Source organism: Bombus bifarius, unplaced genomic scaffold, assembly GCF_011952205.1.
Source record: "Bombus bifarius isolate JDL3187 unplaced genomic scaffold, Bbif_JDL3187 scf7180000007992, whole genome shotgun sequence".
Classification (NCBI taxonomy): domain Eukaryota; kingdom Metazoa; phylum Arthropoda; class Insecta; order Hymenoptera; family Apidae; genus Bombus; species Bombus bifarius.
In genome coordinates, this window is record NW_022884373.1 from 3,023,282 (window position 1) to 3,038,142 (window position 14,861).

At 35.6% G+C, this 14,861-nt stretch overlaps 1 protein-coding gene across 2 annotated transcripts; it reads right to left on the reverse strand.

Annotated features, from left to right (window-relative positions):
- Positions 1 to 70: 70 nt before the first annotated feature.
- On the reverse strand, positions 71 to 13,036 carry LOC117205580 (ABC transporter G family member 23). Of its 2 annotated transcripts, XM_033444142.1 has the most exons (13): positions 12,842 to 13,036; positions 12,497 to 12,704; positions 5,586 to 5,796; positions 3,835 to 4,105; positions 2,903 to 3,325; positions 2,577 to 2,663; positions 2,382 to 2,494; positions 1,828 to 2,216; positions 1,566 to 1,681; positions 1,420 to 1,490; positions 1,230 to 1,318; positions 979 to 1,155; positions 71 to 908 (listed from the first exon to the last, which is right to left on the reverse strand). In XM_033444142.1, the coding sequence occupies exons 3-13, from the start codon at positions 5,792 to 5,794 to the stop codon at positions 607 to 609; spliced, it is 2,247 nt and encodes a 748-aa protein (XP_033300033.1). In that variant the 5' UTR covers positions 5,795 to 5,796; positions 12,497 to 12,704; positions 12,842 to 13,036; the 3' UTR covers positions 71 to 606. The 2 variants fall into 2 exon arrangements, with proteins under 2 accessions (XP_033300033.1, XP_033300032.1); XM_033444141.1 differs by having other exon boundaries at positions 12,497 to 13,036.
- Positions 13,037 to 14,861: the final 1,825 nt, after the last annotated feature.

The following is a 14,861-nucleotide window of genomic DNA, read 5'->3' on the forward strand; positions in this document are numbered from 1 at the left end:
GATGTTCTGTAAGATTATTCAGAATAAAATCTTTTATATTCTTTTATAAAATAATATTTATTGACTTTTATTATGTACTTTTTTATTGTACATTGTTTACCTTCCATGTAACATTTTTCTAATACGATCGTATGTACATTTGTATATCATAGAATACATTTTTTGATATACAATGATATAAAAATAAAGACTACAATTCGCGTTGTCGTTTTGTTACGATATTAAGAAAATGTACTACTATCACTTACAGAAAAAGAGGTCATTGGTTATTCTATATATCAGTGATTCTGATATTATGAAAAGATTATACAACTACAATTTCACGCCTTCTTTACGTCTACTTACAATTACAAACAATACAATCGCAATTTTGTAGTAGTATTGAAGTACTTATGAAGTATATATATGTATGTAATAAATATAATGTAACCGTGTTGAGCAACAAGAAGTATGTACCCTCAATGTATCTTTTATTTATATTCCTCTTGTATCATCCAACCAATCATCAAATGCTGTATATTTTATACAGTAAATCTTGCACTATAAGATATATTCACTCATACAATATCCAGTATAATGTTCGATCTATAACTTAATTAGAAATCCTTATCCTTTCTTGAATTTGAGCAATAATATCGATATAGTCATAAGCACGCATATCCAACAAAGCGTAGCGATGAAACCATTGTAAACCGTAGAGCGCGACATTGACCATCCCCTAGCTAGCATGGCTCTCATTGATTCTGTGCTCATTGTTAGAGGCATCGTATAACTAATAATTTTTAATAGTTTATGCATTCCCTCGACAGGCCAGATTATTCCACATAACATCACAATGGGTAGAAAAGCACCCATCGCAAGGTAAGTCGCGGTTCTTTCGCTTGCAGAGCAACATGCAATAACGAATCCTAAAGATTAAGTTTAGTTGATTAAATGAATAGTAATAATAGTTATTACGATTATTAAAATGATTCATACCTAAACACATTCCACACAATCCAGTGAGGATAGTCAGTAGGCCGATCAAACCGATATTACCTTCACACGTGATATCAAATATTGCGAACGAAACTATTAGAACCATTATCGTTTGGCCTGCCATTATCGTGAATTGAGTTATAACTTGTGCGAAAAGAATTTCCGTTCCAGTGAGACCTGTCGATAGAAAATTCATCTATAATTTTTAGTCTGGTTATTTTTATGTGTATACTTAATAGTTTCTTATTTACCAGAAACTAAACTTCTTTCGAGAAGACCTTCGTTTCTTTCTAACAACATGGAGCCGGAAGTCAATGCAACCGACAAGAAAAAGATTATTCTGTAATATGAAAATTTTCATTGAATAAATAAAGTTAAGGAAATATAAAGTTTTCAAGATGATATTAATCAAATAGAAAATATTTAATCATAAACACCCACGTTAAAATAACACCTGGTGCTGCAAAGTCGGTGAAATTTGGATCCGTAGGACCATATATTGGTTGTCTAAACTGCAAATCGAGAAACGTATGTTGTTATAAATTCTTACTATTTCTTGCCATTTCTTTTTTAAATTATCAACTTACATCAATCGGTATAGTTGATAGTTTCTCGCTGTAATTGCAAGCCATTGTCGTTTCCTCAGCAAATGCTTCAAACGAATTATAAATCTTTCTTTGAAGGAGATACCCAATTTGCTGATCTAAGAGAGAAAAAAAAAATTCTCTCTCTTTTATGAAACTTCATAAATAACCGCTTATTTGATTATATCTTTTAGACTCATAGATTTAAAAAAACTGATGAGACAAAATTCTGGAAATTATTTGAAAATTCTAATGGTAAACTCACTAGACATATCCATGACGATTTCTATGTTAGAGTAGTCTATATCCCAATCGTCGGCATCTTTTCCATACTTTATTCTCGCTTCCAAGGAATCCGTGTAATTCGAGGGAAACATTATGGCACCCCAAGCATCGCCACTTTGAACAGCATCTCTAGCAGCGTCTTCGGTGTCATATAGTACAATGTCCACCTCTCTTTTATCTAATTGTTCTAAAAATCGACAACTTAACAAAGTCCAATTACAGCCTTCTGACGACGTACAATGTGCCACGTTGCTGCTGTTTAATTCGTGATTCACTATTGCCAGTTTCAGGCCTTCCGGATCTTTACCGATGGAGATACAGAACAGAAGGATTTGAACGACTGGCAGACCGATGATAAACATAATCATGCTGAAGAGAACAAACATAAAGTATATTTAAATTTTATTTCATTCTTTTCGCTTTTTGATTGGCAACTTCCCCTTTTTCTCTCAAACTTTGTAAGTTTCTAAATTTCGAGAAGGAATGCTATTTTATGTAACGTGTTAATTTAGTTACAATTTCACTTTTACTTACCCTACATTTCGCCACATCCACAGGAAGTTCTTCCATATAAGAGCCTTCATGTGCATCGGATTGACCATCCTAGACGTTCCGTGACACTCATCTTCTGGTGGCAAATCTGACACCTGTATTACAATAATGCTATTTAATGTTAAATAAGAAACGATATATAATACTTAATCACCGAGACAAGAATTTAGAACGTACATTGAGATGATCGATGACGATGCTTTTCCTTCGACTAGAAACACTGACGTTGTCGCCAAATTCACCGCTCATTTCGTCATCTACGTGCTAAAAGAGAACATAAACGTATATAAAATATCAATTCTAGAAAGTATATAGAAAAACTGCCGGAACATTCGCTTAAAAGAAACTCATTAATAATTTACGAGAAATTCATTTTTCAAAATTTGATAAAAACAAATAATGTATTACTCGAAACGAAGCTAGAAAAAGGTACAAACCAGGATTCACAAAGAATTGATAAAAAGACTAAAGGACGGAGTTAACAAACAAATATAAAAACGTACACCTTCAGGAGGAACACCAGTAACACTGCTGAGGATACTGCTTCTCCTTCGAAGACCCATATTTTGCTTTCTGCTCAGCTTTAAAAATACATCCTCCAGAGTGTCCATGTTGTGCATCTCCATTAGTCTCGTCGGTGATTCTTCAGCCAATAGCCTACCACTCCTCATCAAACCAATGATACCAGCCTGTCTAGTTTCTTCGATATAGTGCGTGGTGATTATAATGGTTTTATTGCTGTTCTTCGTCAGATCGACAAGATGGTCCCAAATATTCTGTCGTAAAACAGGATCTACGCCCACTGTGGGTTCGTCCAGGATCATCACCTCTGGATCAGCCAGAAGAGTCGCGGCGAAAGAGACTCGTCTCTGCTGACCACCTGACAAATTCTTCACGAAACGCTTTGCTGTTGGCAGCTGCAAAAACTGTTCAAACAACTCGCGTAAAATATTTTTTCTCGTGTCGGAAAAGTTATTTGCGATGTGTCTTAATTTTCAACGAAAATACGATTTTCTTATTTCTTTAATTTTTAGAAAGAGGCATTTGTTAAAAATAATATTTGCAATTATAAAGCGGTGGGTTAAGCTTTTTGTGAGTCTGGCGTGCCAAACTTTTGAATATTTTAGAATATTACGAGAACCGTAAATCATCAATTTTCTAAAAAGTTCAACTAATAAAATACGGAGTATATGGAAATAATATATGCACTAATCATTTATTTGCATTAAACGGTTAAACGGTTATACTTGATCATCGTATTACGTAAACAAGCGTGTTACAGCGAATCAATTAGTCGTTCTGGACAAAAACTGAGCAACGTCATATTTGTCTTATAATCATCCGGCTTTTTTTTCCTCTCTCTTTTTACTCGTCTTAAATATCTACGTCATTACACGGTATTAATATTATTTCGATTGAAATGATCGAATCATGCCTTTATAAGAAACTCTAGCTTCTGCTGTACTTGCTCCGTGGTCATACCAGCGCACCAACCGAAGTATATGAACGTTTCCTTTATAGAGAATTCGCCGTACAATGCGATTTCTTGCGGCATATAACCCACTCGTGGACCAGGAACACCTGATCCTTTGGAGCCTGGTCGACCACCGAGTACCCAGATCTCACCGGAATTCAGACGCTTTCGACCCACGATGCAAGAGAGCAATGTGGTCTTTCCGCAACCGCTTGCGCCGAGCAGACCGTATCTGAAAACGAATATAATTGTTATGTCATTTTTATCGTTACTAATTGAATATTAATTTCTTTTTTGTGTAACAAGTGATCTATCATAGCTTGTGATTGTATATTGTACATATGTAATAAATATTTCGAAATGTTTAAATGCTGACAAATAGGCAGACTGGATATTTGTGGAGATTCCCTGATTTCATCGTTTATTATTTATTAACCATATATTTCATATATATTTGCATATTACGTGCATCCTGTATCTTGAAGTTTCTCATAAAAATCCGTCGTTTAGCGATAGCCACTTAACGAATATTGCGAAAGAAATATGTACGAATTTTTTTATCAGACGTAATATATTTATCAATTTTCTACCATGCTATTGAATAAATAATATATCTTCGTTTTCGTGTATCACGCGTAGTTCATATGATAATTGTTATCTCATTGTCCAAAGCTATTTGCATTGTTTTCGATTTATGCTATTACAAGATTAGCTACGTGATTTTTATATCGTGTCATTAGGTATAATGGCAGTGTCATATGAAAAAACAAAGTAAATTACAATTATTGTGACGTAGAAAGTCAACTTCCTTGTGATTTCCGTAATTGACGATCATTTTTCTATGTAAGATATATCCACAATATCTTAATGTCTTACACTTTGTTTTAATGGTCACGCGATAACAACCTTGTTATCTGCATAAATAATTGCCTCATTATTCAGAAAGACAAGAAAATATCTGGCTGCAATTTTGTTATACGTAAACGTTGCTTGTACAGAATGTTTTAAATATTACTTTGATTTATAGTAAAAAAGAACACGATTAAATTGTATGTCTCGGACGAGAACGATCAAAGGGCAGTACTTCGTACATTCCTTAACAACCATATTTCATGATCAAATATTAGCACATCTCTGCCGATCTACTATTTCCTCTTCCAAGTTTCCAACAAAGCAATCACTAAAGTTTCGTGAAAAAGTTCAGCAAATATACAAAGAGACGAGACTCGAGCCTCTCCTATATTGTCTCAATTGTGAATTACCTCATCACGCCTCAATCGACTAAACCAACTAATTCAGTATTTTCCTTCAGTTATCGCGAACATAAGGAAGAAGGAAATTCAACGTCACTGATTTGTCTAATATTATCAAATGCCCCACAGCGCTAGACACACCTTTATATTCTGATATTTTACCATATGCGCAGTTATGACCGGGACAGCCAGAATTAATACTCGAGTGGCATAGAGTTAATTCACTTAGCGTTGAATTTTACATATGGGAAAATTAAATATAAGGTGAAATCGTCTTTCGTTCGATAAAAATGTTACTGTTTCTGTCGATCAATTCATGAGATCATTCACCTTGTTCCGCTAACTCGTGGAAAAGAAAAGAGATGTAAATCAAAATAAGAAGAGAAATGGTAGATTTGCATATGAATTTTGGCTGTGGCAACGTTAGTCGTAGAAGAAAGAGTTAATCAGGAAACTTACATGGTGCCTTTCGGCACGGTCATATTCAGCCCATCCAAAATAATATTCGGGTTACTCTTGGAGCCATACTTTTTGTAGGCTCTCCTCACGTACACCGCTTGCCTCTTTTTCGTATCCAGAATTGAGGATTGCGTTTGAAGCGGAGGTCTTCGAGTTTTCAGTTCCAAGGAAGCGGGCAGCGTGCCTGACGGACTGCTGGTGTCCTCCATTTCTACGACAGAGGAAATAGTTAGTATTTCCGTGAAAGTGATTCATAATCGATGAACCATTTCACGCACCATACGTTTACGTTCTGATCGTTGGCTGACTAAAAGGAATGCTTAAAATCTACCGTATTTTGCTGCAGCCACTATGAAAATGATTCGACACTGCATGCTATTGACCAAAAATTTCCAACCACTGTTATTTTTAAGAGCAATCGATTGCAATTGAAAATAGTATGTCAGAGAAGTTTTAAAGCGCGCGCAAACTACTGATGCGATTTATCGATAACGGTGTTGGTACAGATTATATGGAATGATGATTCTTCGTCGCAAAATTGATATTCCTTTTATTTGAAAACACGTCTGATTCGAGCTATTAATTTCAATAATGTATACTGTTTTAAATACATAACGTTAACAAACAAGGAAAGAAGTACTTCAACGGGAAAGAAATATTTGCGTGTACATTTGTACTTTTAATTTGTTATTCACTTTCAGCGTTTTTTCCAATACGTTTCTTCAGCAGTACGTATCTCGCACTATAGTTATGCTAGAAAATGACGAGGATCGATATTACACAGCGAGTATACTACGACTAAATTATTTCGCATGATTAATGGAATTATATCGACAAGTTTAAGGAGGTTTTAGCTGTTTCCTAGTTGAAATAACAGCTGAGTAAGAGGCAACAACAGGTAAAAGTGATTAATTACAGTTACATCTAGCTTCACCTGTTTCTGTATCACGTGCACTGCCATGTTTGTACAGAGCAACCTGTTCCAAACGCCTCTAAACATAATCTATTCGAGTCATTAGTGTCGCAACTAGGAGCGTTAGAAACGTAACAAAATTTTCACAATGGATTAAAAGACGCGTAACGAAAATTAGCATTCTCTTTTTCTACCTGTGAATCACCAGGCAAGATTTTAACAATATCGCATGACTCAAGACAACGTAACAAATTTATCGATACTGAAATTTAGTAAAATCGTGCCACTTATTGTCAATATCTACGGCGTTGATTTCAGTCAGATGGACAGATAACTATAGCGACAATATCACTCAATACGAAGGATATTACACGATAAATATAGTGACAACTATATCGCTAGAAAGATGTCGTAAATGTATCTCTATCTTTCATCAAGAAAATTGTTCAATCTATTTTATTCCAACTCATTTTTCCTAAAAAATAATTTCAGATATCAAAAATCGACAATTTCGTATACGATCGTCAGATTTTTTAAATCGATACGTAAATTGTACAACGAAGTCAACACTGAAAAACATCTTTTTCGCTTATCGTGGAGATCGTTAACCCATTTGCATCCAAGTGCGGATTAATCCGTGTGCTGCAACTGTCTTCTATCACCAAGAACGGATTATTACGCAATCGGACGACTTTCTTCTATCACCAAGCGCGTATTATTACGCACGTTGCCACTGCTTTTTATTTCAGTCGCCAAGTATTCTTCAGATGTGAGAGATCACGTTTGACCCGTTTGTCAACATCTCGCCTATATTATTTTCTAAACAAGTCTTACTTTTTTTTAAGTACCGCCAATCTTAATTAAATTTAACAAATTCAAATTTAAAGAATATTCTAATTTTATAACGTAAACTAAAGCGACGCGTTGCACGCTTATCTAAACGTACTCGAAGAGAAACGGCCTTTAAATGCCATATTTGCGATGTACCATTATGTATTGACCATTTTCAAGAATTCCACGAGAAATAATATGATTTAACTTTCATTTTAATCTAAATAATTTTTTTTTAAATAAATAATTTTTACTTTTTTCCTCCGTTATAAAGAATATAAGATGCGATGTTTGCGAAGTATTGTCAATCATTGTCTACCAATCGTTTCGAACAGTAAATTCTCGATAAACTCCATGAAGAATTCGGCTGTCATTTACTACACCTACGACCGCCGCTGATGCCTTCAACTGTCCTGTTAACCAAATCTCAACGTGATCGTCGCGAAGAAATGGGAGTCTACGAAATCGAAAAGTTTCTATAATTAATATTTATATAAGTAATAAATTTCGTATTGGTTTGTATCAATTCCACTATCGTGAAAGTGGAGATGAAAGTATCGTGCAAGTGGATAATACCTCGTATGGAAATACCTAATAAGAAGATAATACCTCGTATGGAAATTCGACAAGAGAATTTATGTGACAGCACTGATAAAAAATCACAATATATCACGCGCAATATACTGTCAAAAGATTTTTTTAGCAAGTATTTACATATCCTAGTGAGTCATCGGTATACGCAACGAAGTTACCGAAACACATGTTCTCAAAAATGTAACTTTGTACAGGCAAATTTTATTTTACCAAATTATTCGAAACCAAAATCCGTAGGAAATTAACAAACTGACTCGCGTTCATCTTCTGTCCTGTTAGCTCAGCTTGGATCGTTCTAAAATCGTGTCGCGTCCCTGAAAAGATCTGTTCGACTGGACAACGGTCAGTCGAACGACAACGGTTCTCGGAACCGAAATTGCACAACGCGATGGTTGTCGAAAAGGAGAAAGAAAGGCGGTAAAAAGCGCGAAGAAAAGGAAAGAAAGAGACACGTATATCGGATCGGGCGAACGTTCGAGGACATCGAGACGCGGCCATCGACAAAATCGAAGAAAACGCGCGGGAACGAAAGCCCGATTGAACTTTCTTCGGTTGGCTGGACCAGCCGGAGTTAAGTGAGAGTGAGTTTGTTACACGCGTTGCATCACTCTCGAATCACGAAACGAAAGACCGCGTCGATTGTGTACGAAGGATTCTCCATTGCCTCGGCTATCGTCACGACCTTTCTACGCAGGTTCTTTCGAACGATTCCCCTAAATTGTCTATTAACCCATTTGCATCGTGGCTCTACGTGGAGCGACGCTTGGTTCGTTTCCCTCTTCTTTTCTGTGCAACCAAAATTCTGATTGACAGTACAACGTAACACGGCTTGCGAAATCGGCCAATTCCGCCTAATCATCGTATTTTCGCCTGGAAGATTTGCCGGATACGCTTGGCCAGAAATTACAAGAAGCTACGACGGAGAAACTCGATCACCGTGAAATTCATTCAGACCGACCTCGATAAAGTTACCTGGTATTAACAAATATGACGCAACTTTGTTCGATTTAAACGTATGATATTTCGTCGATGAAAAAACAGTTGCACGAAATGAAAGATTACGTATAAAATCATTCGCGGGAAAGGGCTACTACTTTTATCACACTATATCGTATCTTCCATCGTATTTGATCGTTAACTTATAGCCTTCCTTATGTCAAGAATTTGGAAATTTTTAAATGTTCACTCTTCCAGTAAAGGAACGAGCTGAGTGTCTTCCTCTTTGCCCTACGATATATTATTTCTTCTGTTATAATACGTTCGATTCATCATCTGAGAAATCGATTACTTTATATTCAGTTTCTGTGATTTGTCGAGTCGTCAAAGCTGGCCAATTCTATGAAAATATTTCTACATAATATTGTGATAAACACGTAGTATAATGGTTTCTGCAAGTCTTACTTCGTTAAGCTATAAATTACATTGATACTACATTAGAATTTTTAAAAGCATAAATCTGCGAAGTAGATAGATCGTGTTGATTAAGTTTGACATGTGGCGGTGTCTTTCTTTTTTGTGAAATCGCACATTTCTCTTTTAACGAAATATCCTATATGCATAGCTCTTGAAATACGTTTACATGTGAGCTACAGTTTTTGTAACTTATGCAATAATGCGTTGCGCAATAGTATTTATAATTAGGACTTTATCCTTCTTACATTCGTTCACGGTTGAGAACCTTTCTTCGTGTAAAGAGAGTTGGAAAATCGTAAAATACAAGACCGACGATTAATCATTCGACAAAAGCTTGAGGAAGTAACTTTTCATATTTCATGGAAAACGAACAAGGACGTGTTTGGCTGCATATTGCGAACATGTAAACAACCGGACATGAAAAAAGAGACAAGCGTCAAGCAGATTGGTAAATATCCTCGAGTTCATAGTAGACGTGCAAGTTCATTGAAGAAGAGCTGTCCACGCGAAGGTCCAAAGAAATGGAAAGTGATTAGACGTAACTTTGGATAAGCGCATCTTTCTCAATATGTTGAAACAGAGATATCTGAAGAAATACTCATCGTGGAAGACAGTGAAATATTTTAATGCCACGAATATGTGGAAAATTTTGGGAAAATGAAAAAATTCCATTCTTTGGCTTTTTTATTCTAGTCCTGCGATAGAATTTATGTTACTGTTGGTAGAATAAATTCCGGATTTCTTAACAAGAGGTACTTGTCAAATTATGAATAAATAATTATCAGGAAAAATTAACAATTTTTTACTATTTCGTTTAGCATGTATCTGCCACTACATTATACTTCGTATAATATGTGTTTGTCAAAAATGATTAAAAGAACGTGTGGAATGATAATTGAAATTTCGTACAGATTGTAATCTTCTTCCGGTCTATTTCTAGACAAAAATGGCTAATTCGCGTAATTGAATATCATTCGACAGTGAAACCGACCTTCACGCAGAACGTGCGTGCGTAAACGATCTTAAGTTTTCCAAGAACTCGATCGACCGACGCAAAAATTACGACGAAGTTAAATACGTAAGTTTAATAACATATAATTACAGATAACTTGCATTAAAATGATAATTTGAAATAATGAAAATGGAATCATTTCGACTAGTGACGAAGTAATTGTTAAGAGAATTTCAATTTATTAAAACTCGTAAGATAAATAGAAAAGGATTTTACTATTTTCTGTATGCAATAAAATGTCCGAACAGATTCTCTGATTATATGAGAAAGTTTATCGAAATCCTATCGAAATCCTAATCATTGAATTTAAAAAGACAATAGATGAGACAATAGAATTCAACATCAATGAAATATACAAATGAAATAAATATTTTAGAAATTTCAGAACATCTATGTAGAGTCTATTGTTTCTTATTTTTGCATATTGAATTTACCTCTAAAATTGTACACGTGTTTTCGAACGTATTGTACTATTCCATAATAATTTATTTGCTTAACAGATTAACCGGAATAAAAAATACTTGGAATGATGTACTATATTTTTTTCATTTCTACTCTAATCTCTCTTAAATGTTCAATTTACGATCGTGTTTGTTCGTAATTTCTATAGTGTTACATTAACGCTATCTACGTACGCCACTAGATTATTTGATGCAATTTAAATTACGAGGCTTAATTAAACCGAGACTGATTGCAATCTAAATTGTCGTGAAACCAAATGTGTATTAAGAACAGTTATGAAACATTATGTTCTCTGATGATTTCGTCATATTGTACTCCTTGTTTTAGCTCTACTGAAGGTTACAATTTTGCTGATGTTTTTTAGTATCAAATTTGCAGGAATTCGGATCGATTATTACATTCGAAACTTAATATTTCCTTTGGAAATTCTCAGGTTCCATTATCATTTAGGTTTTTAGTACCACATCACCTTTGTACTAACATGTAACATTAACATAATGTCAATATTATGGTAATTGTCATCCTTACTACACATGACATGTATCAACAATGATATCATCCCGCGTGTTCATATTCTCTTTTGCTCGTAATGTATTCGAAATTTTAAGGAAGACATTTTCAAAGTTGATGTGACTGGATTAGTCTACTCGGAAATTTTTCCGCTACTCTGAAATTCACGCGTTACGATATACAGATATCTTTTTTATTTTTGACGCAATAGAGTTACGTTAATTATAATTGTACGATTCTGTTCTGATTATGCTTGCAAAGACTTTCTATTTCATTTTACTCCCTTTAAATTGTTTTTCTATGGGCTAGAAAATTGTTCTCCTTAATGAGCTTTAAACTGTTATTGTCGTTTCATCTTTTGTGTTAGAGTAACGAGCATAATTATGTTTCGACAGTTTCAATTACATCGTTACTGTTAATTTTAGTAATATACGTATGCTTTCATTAATCATTTATTGTGCATATCACGGAATAATACAGAATGTAATTGTGTAATGTTTGCTGCAATCTATAAACAAAAGCATAAATTTCAGCATACGCTTTTGTAAAGATTGAAATAAAGAACTGTAAACTAAAAGAAGAAAAGAAAAGCTAAAGGCTTCAAGTTTTCGTCAGCTGTATGTACATCAGTTGTGAATTCTGGTCGAAAGTTTTAAATGCGATTTCCATCTCTTTGCGTAAAGAAAATATGATATTCGATATGAACAATGCTCGTTTAATTAACAGCTAATAAATAAATGATCGCGATTAACAGCTCGTTAGTTCTCATTCTTAACGAATTACACGTAAATCGTCAAAGCAACGTCAACGCGGAGTACACGGGATTAATATTTTTTATACGAATCAAATTATCTTTGCATGAAATTTCACAAGCGAAACTTGATATAATTTCCCCACTTTACATTCTCACATTATACAATCCTAGCAAACGCGAACGCGTGCTTGTTAAAAGACTTCCTTCCGTTACTTGTCACGCTTTGAATACAATTTTAAATAAAACTTCCACTTGACTTTCAATAGTTGATATCATCATCGATACTATCCTAAATGATATCGACGATTTATAACGATATAATATCTATTATAGCTCGAGTGATCCGGCACCTGTAATCTGTGATCAAATCACCTTTCCCTGTTCTTCCTTCTCATACGTTCGTCTCACAGGCAACCACTAACCTGTGACGCGTACTCCGGCAACGACGAATAGCAGCTTCCTCAACAGCGAACAACGAGCACCGTACCGATATCTCGACTCAATTGCATCGCACGGTTCGATCGTTCATTGGCAACTCCATCGTGTTCGAAAATTTCCGTATCCAGTAAATGTCACCACTGACTTGCGACGATATCTTTCAATCACTTTCAATATTAAAATAGATATCAGCTGGAACAAGGCAGATAGATTGTTTTTCTCGTTAGAACATTCTGCTGCTTCCCCAGTGCCAACGATGCTCCCGGAAGCTTGGTTTCCCCTTCACCCAGCGTTTCTCCGCACAAAATAAGAAAGACTCTCGAACTAACCACGATTTTCCTTACTGTCACTTCTTGCTCGAAAATTCCTTGCAAATTGGTCGCAGGAGTTTTGAGTCGCGCAAGTGGTTGCCGGTCGAGAAATGGCAACCAGGAAACAGGTAACGCGATGGAAGAGTGGCCTGGCTGCAGTGCCACTGAGGACTAACTTGGTTGGCTACAGAGCGGAGAATCAAATGCTTGTGCAACACATCGGAGCGGTGGCAGCGGCCAGACCAGTTTGCAGTGGGGGGAAATCGCGGGTCCCGGATTATTACAAATGCACGCGTCCAACCACGTATTCGCGGGTTGAAGAATTTTCTTAGAAACGAACCACCGTCTTTGCCTGGCCGTGTTTTTATCCACAGCTACATTTTTTTGCGATCTTAACGACGCGTTTAATCTTCAGGCTACAGTCTTCAGGCTATAGGCTTCAGGTCTCCTGATTTCGATTCCGAAATGCGGCATTCAGAGTTTAGAGTCGAGGGAGCAGATTTCAGACATTAAAATTCCAAGAGCGCAGGATTAGTCTTGGAAGTAATCTTAGATTAGTTCAAAGTCTGGCATATTCCAAGTTCAAAGTGCAAAGTGCAGAAGTCAAAGCTTGAAATCCAACAATCAGAGTTCGATGCACTTCGGAGTTCAGTGCACTTCAGAGTTCAGTGTTTAGTATTTGCTCATGGTTCAGGATTCCGAGACTCCGAATTTCTGCGCTCACGACTCGAATCTTAAGATTCAGGTGTGTTCTTCGCGCTGCCATGCATTCATCGTTGAGCTTCCCTGAAGAGGTTTTAACTGTTTGTAGTTTTAACAGTTGAAGTTGTATCGCTTTCTCGAAGTGTTTCAAGGTTCTGTAGGTTTGTGTTCAATTGTAAGAGACTGGTATTTTATGTTGCCGGTTAAGATAAAGTATTCGATAAAATCACCTTATCGATGTTGTGGTAGCAATGCAAGTTTATTATGTTATTCTCTGTTCGATCTCTAATGTTAGAATCTTTGTAGGAGAAATTTTTCAAGAGGCTGTTTTTCTGAAAGAAAAATTGCTCCTTCTAGAAAGAAGCTATAATTCTATAAAATGTTTCCATATCAAACTAAGAAACAGAAGATTATAGTTTAAACTTATCTCTTAATTACCTACAATCTACGTACTGATTGCAATACTAGAATCGTGGAATATTTCGATCCAAAGGTCCCAAATTTTATATTCAGATACATACATCCTTTATAATAAGATGCAAAGTAGAATAAGATTTATGTTCCAGTAACAGTATAGCGAGGTTTGCAAAATTCTCGTCTGCAAAACCTTGGAAAACTCGGTGAAATCGAAGTGGTTCATACATTTTCCGCACACGTACCATAACAAAGTAACGATAACTTGCATAATCGCGAAAGATTGCCACGATACATAATTCGCGAATTATTTACTTTCGACGAAGTGTGCGTGTGTATGTGTCAGAACGTCGATTGTGTAAATAGTAATTGCACGTGCATCGAGCTGTTCTATACAGGCGTCCAAATCACCGAGAAGTTCAACAAGATTTTCGTGCGTCCTTGTTCGAACACGAATTCGCGAAAATGAAATTTCATTGCGAAGGAAACTCCGAGCGCTTGGGACAAGCTGAGTGAAATTCGAATAGAAATCAGGCCAACGATTTACCAACTATTTACCAATTATTAGCAAACTTGCAGCTTTCTGTTTCTTTTCAGTTTCTTAAAACTCGTTTGAGTCAGTCGGGTTACATGAATTCGAGCAACCTAAATTCATTTCACCAGTGCCAAGACATTATTTAATTTGATTTGACATCAGTTTTTTAAGTTTCTACGATCAGGTCGTTTGAATTTAAACGTTCAGTAGGAATTTTGTAGTGTTTCATTCTACTTATTCTACGAGTATTGCTAAACTGTGGTTATTAATGTAAATATAAATTTTTACGAATATGAAAATCTGGATGGAGATTCGTTTCACAGTCTACATATCGTTATTTTTTTTTTTTTAACATTTAATAATTTATTCACAATCTCAACGTTACAG

Excerpts from the sequence above, each read along its gene's own strand:
- LOC117205580 (XM_033444142.1), bottom strand. The coding sequence starts at position 5,794 with ATGGAGGACACCAGCAGTCCGTCAGGCACGCTGCCCGCTTCCTTGGAA. Across the intron at positions 2,217-2,381 it reads TGGATGTGGCGAAATGTAGG|CATGATTATGTTTATCATCG; the intron begins GTAAGTAAAAGT and ends TGTTCTCTTCAG. Across the intron at positions 1,491-1,565 it reads TATCAACTATACCGATTGAT|TTTAGACAACCAATATATGG; the intron begins GTAAGTTGATAA and ends CTCGATTTGCAG.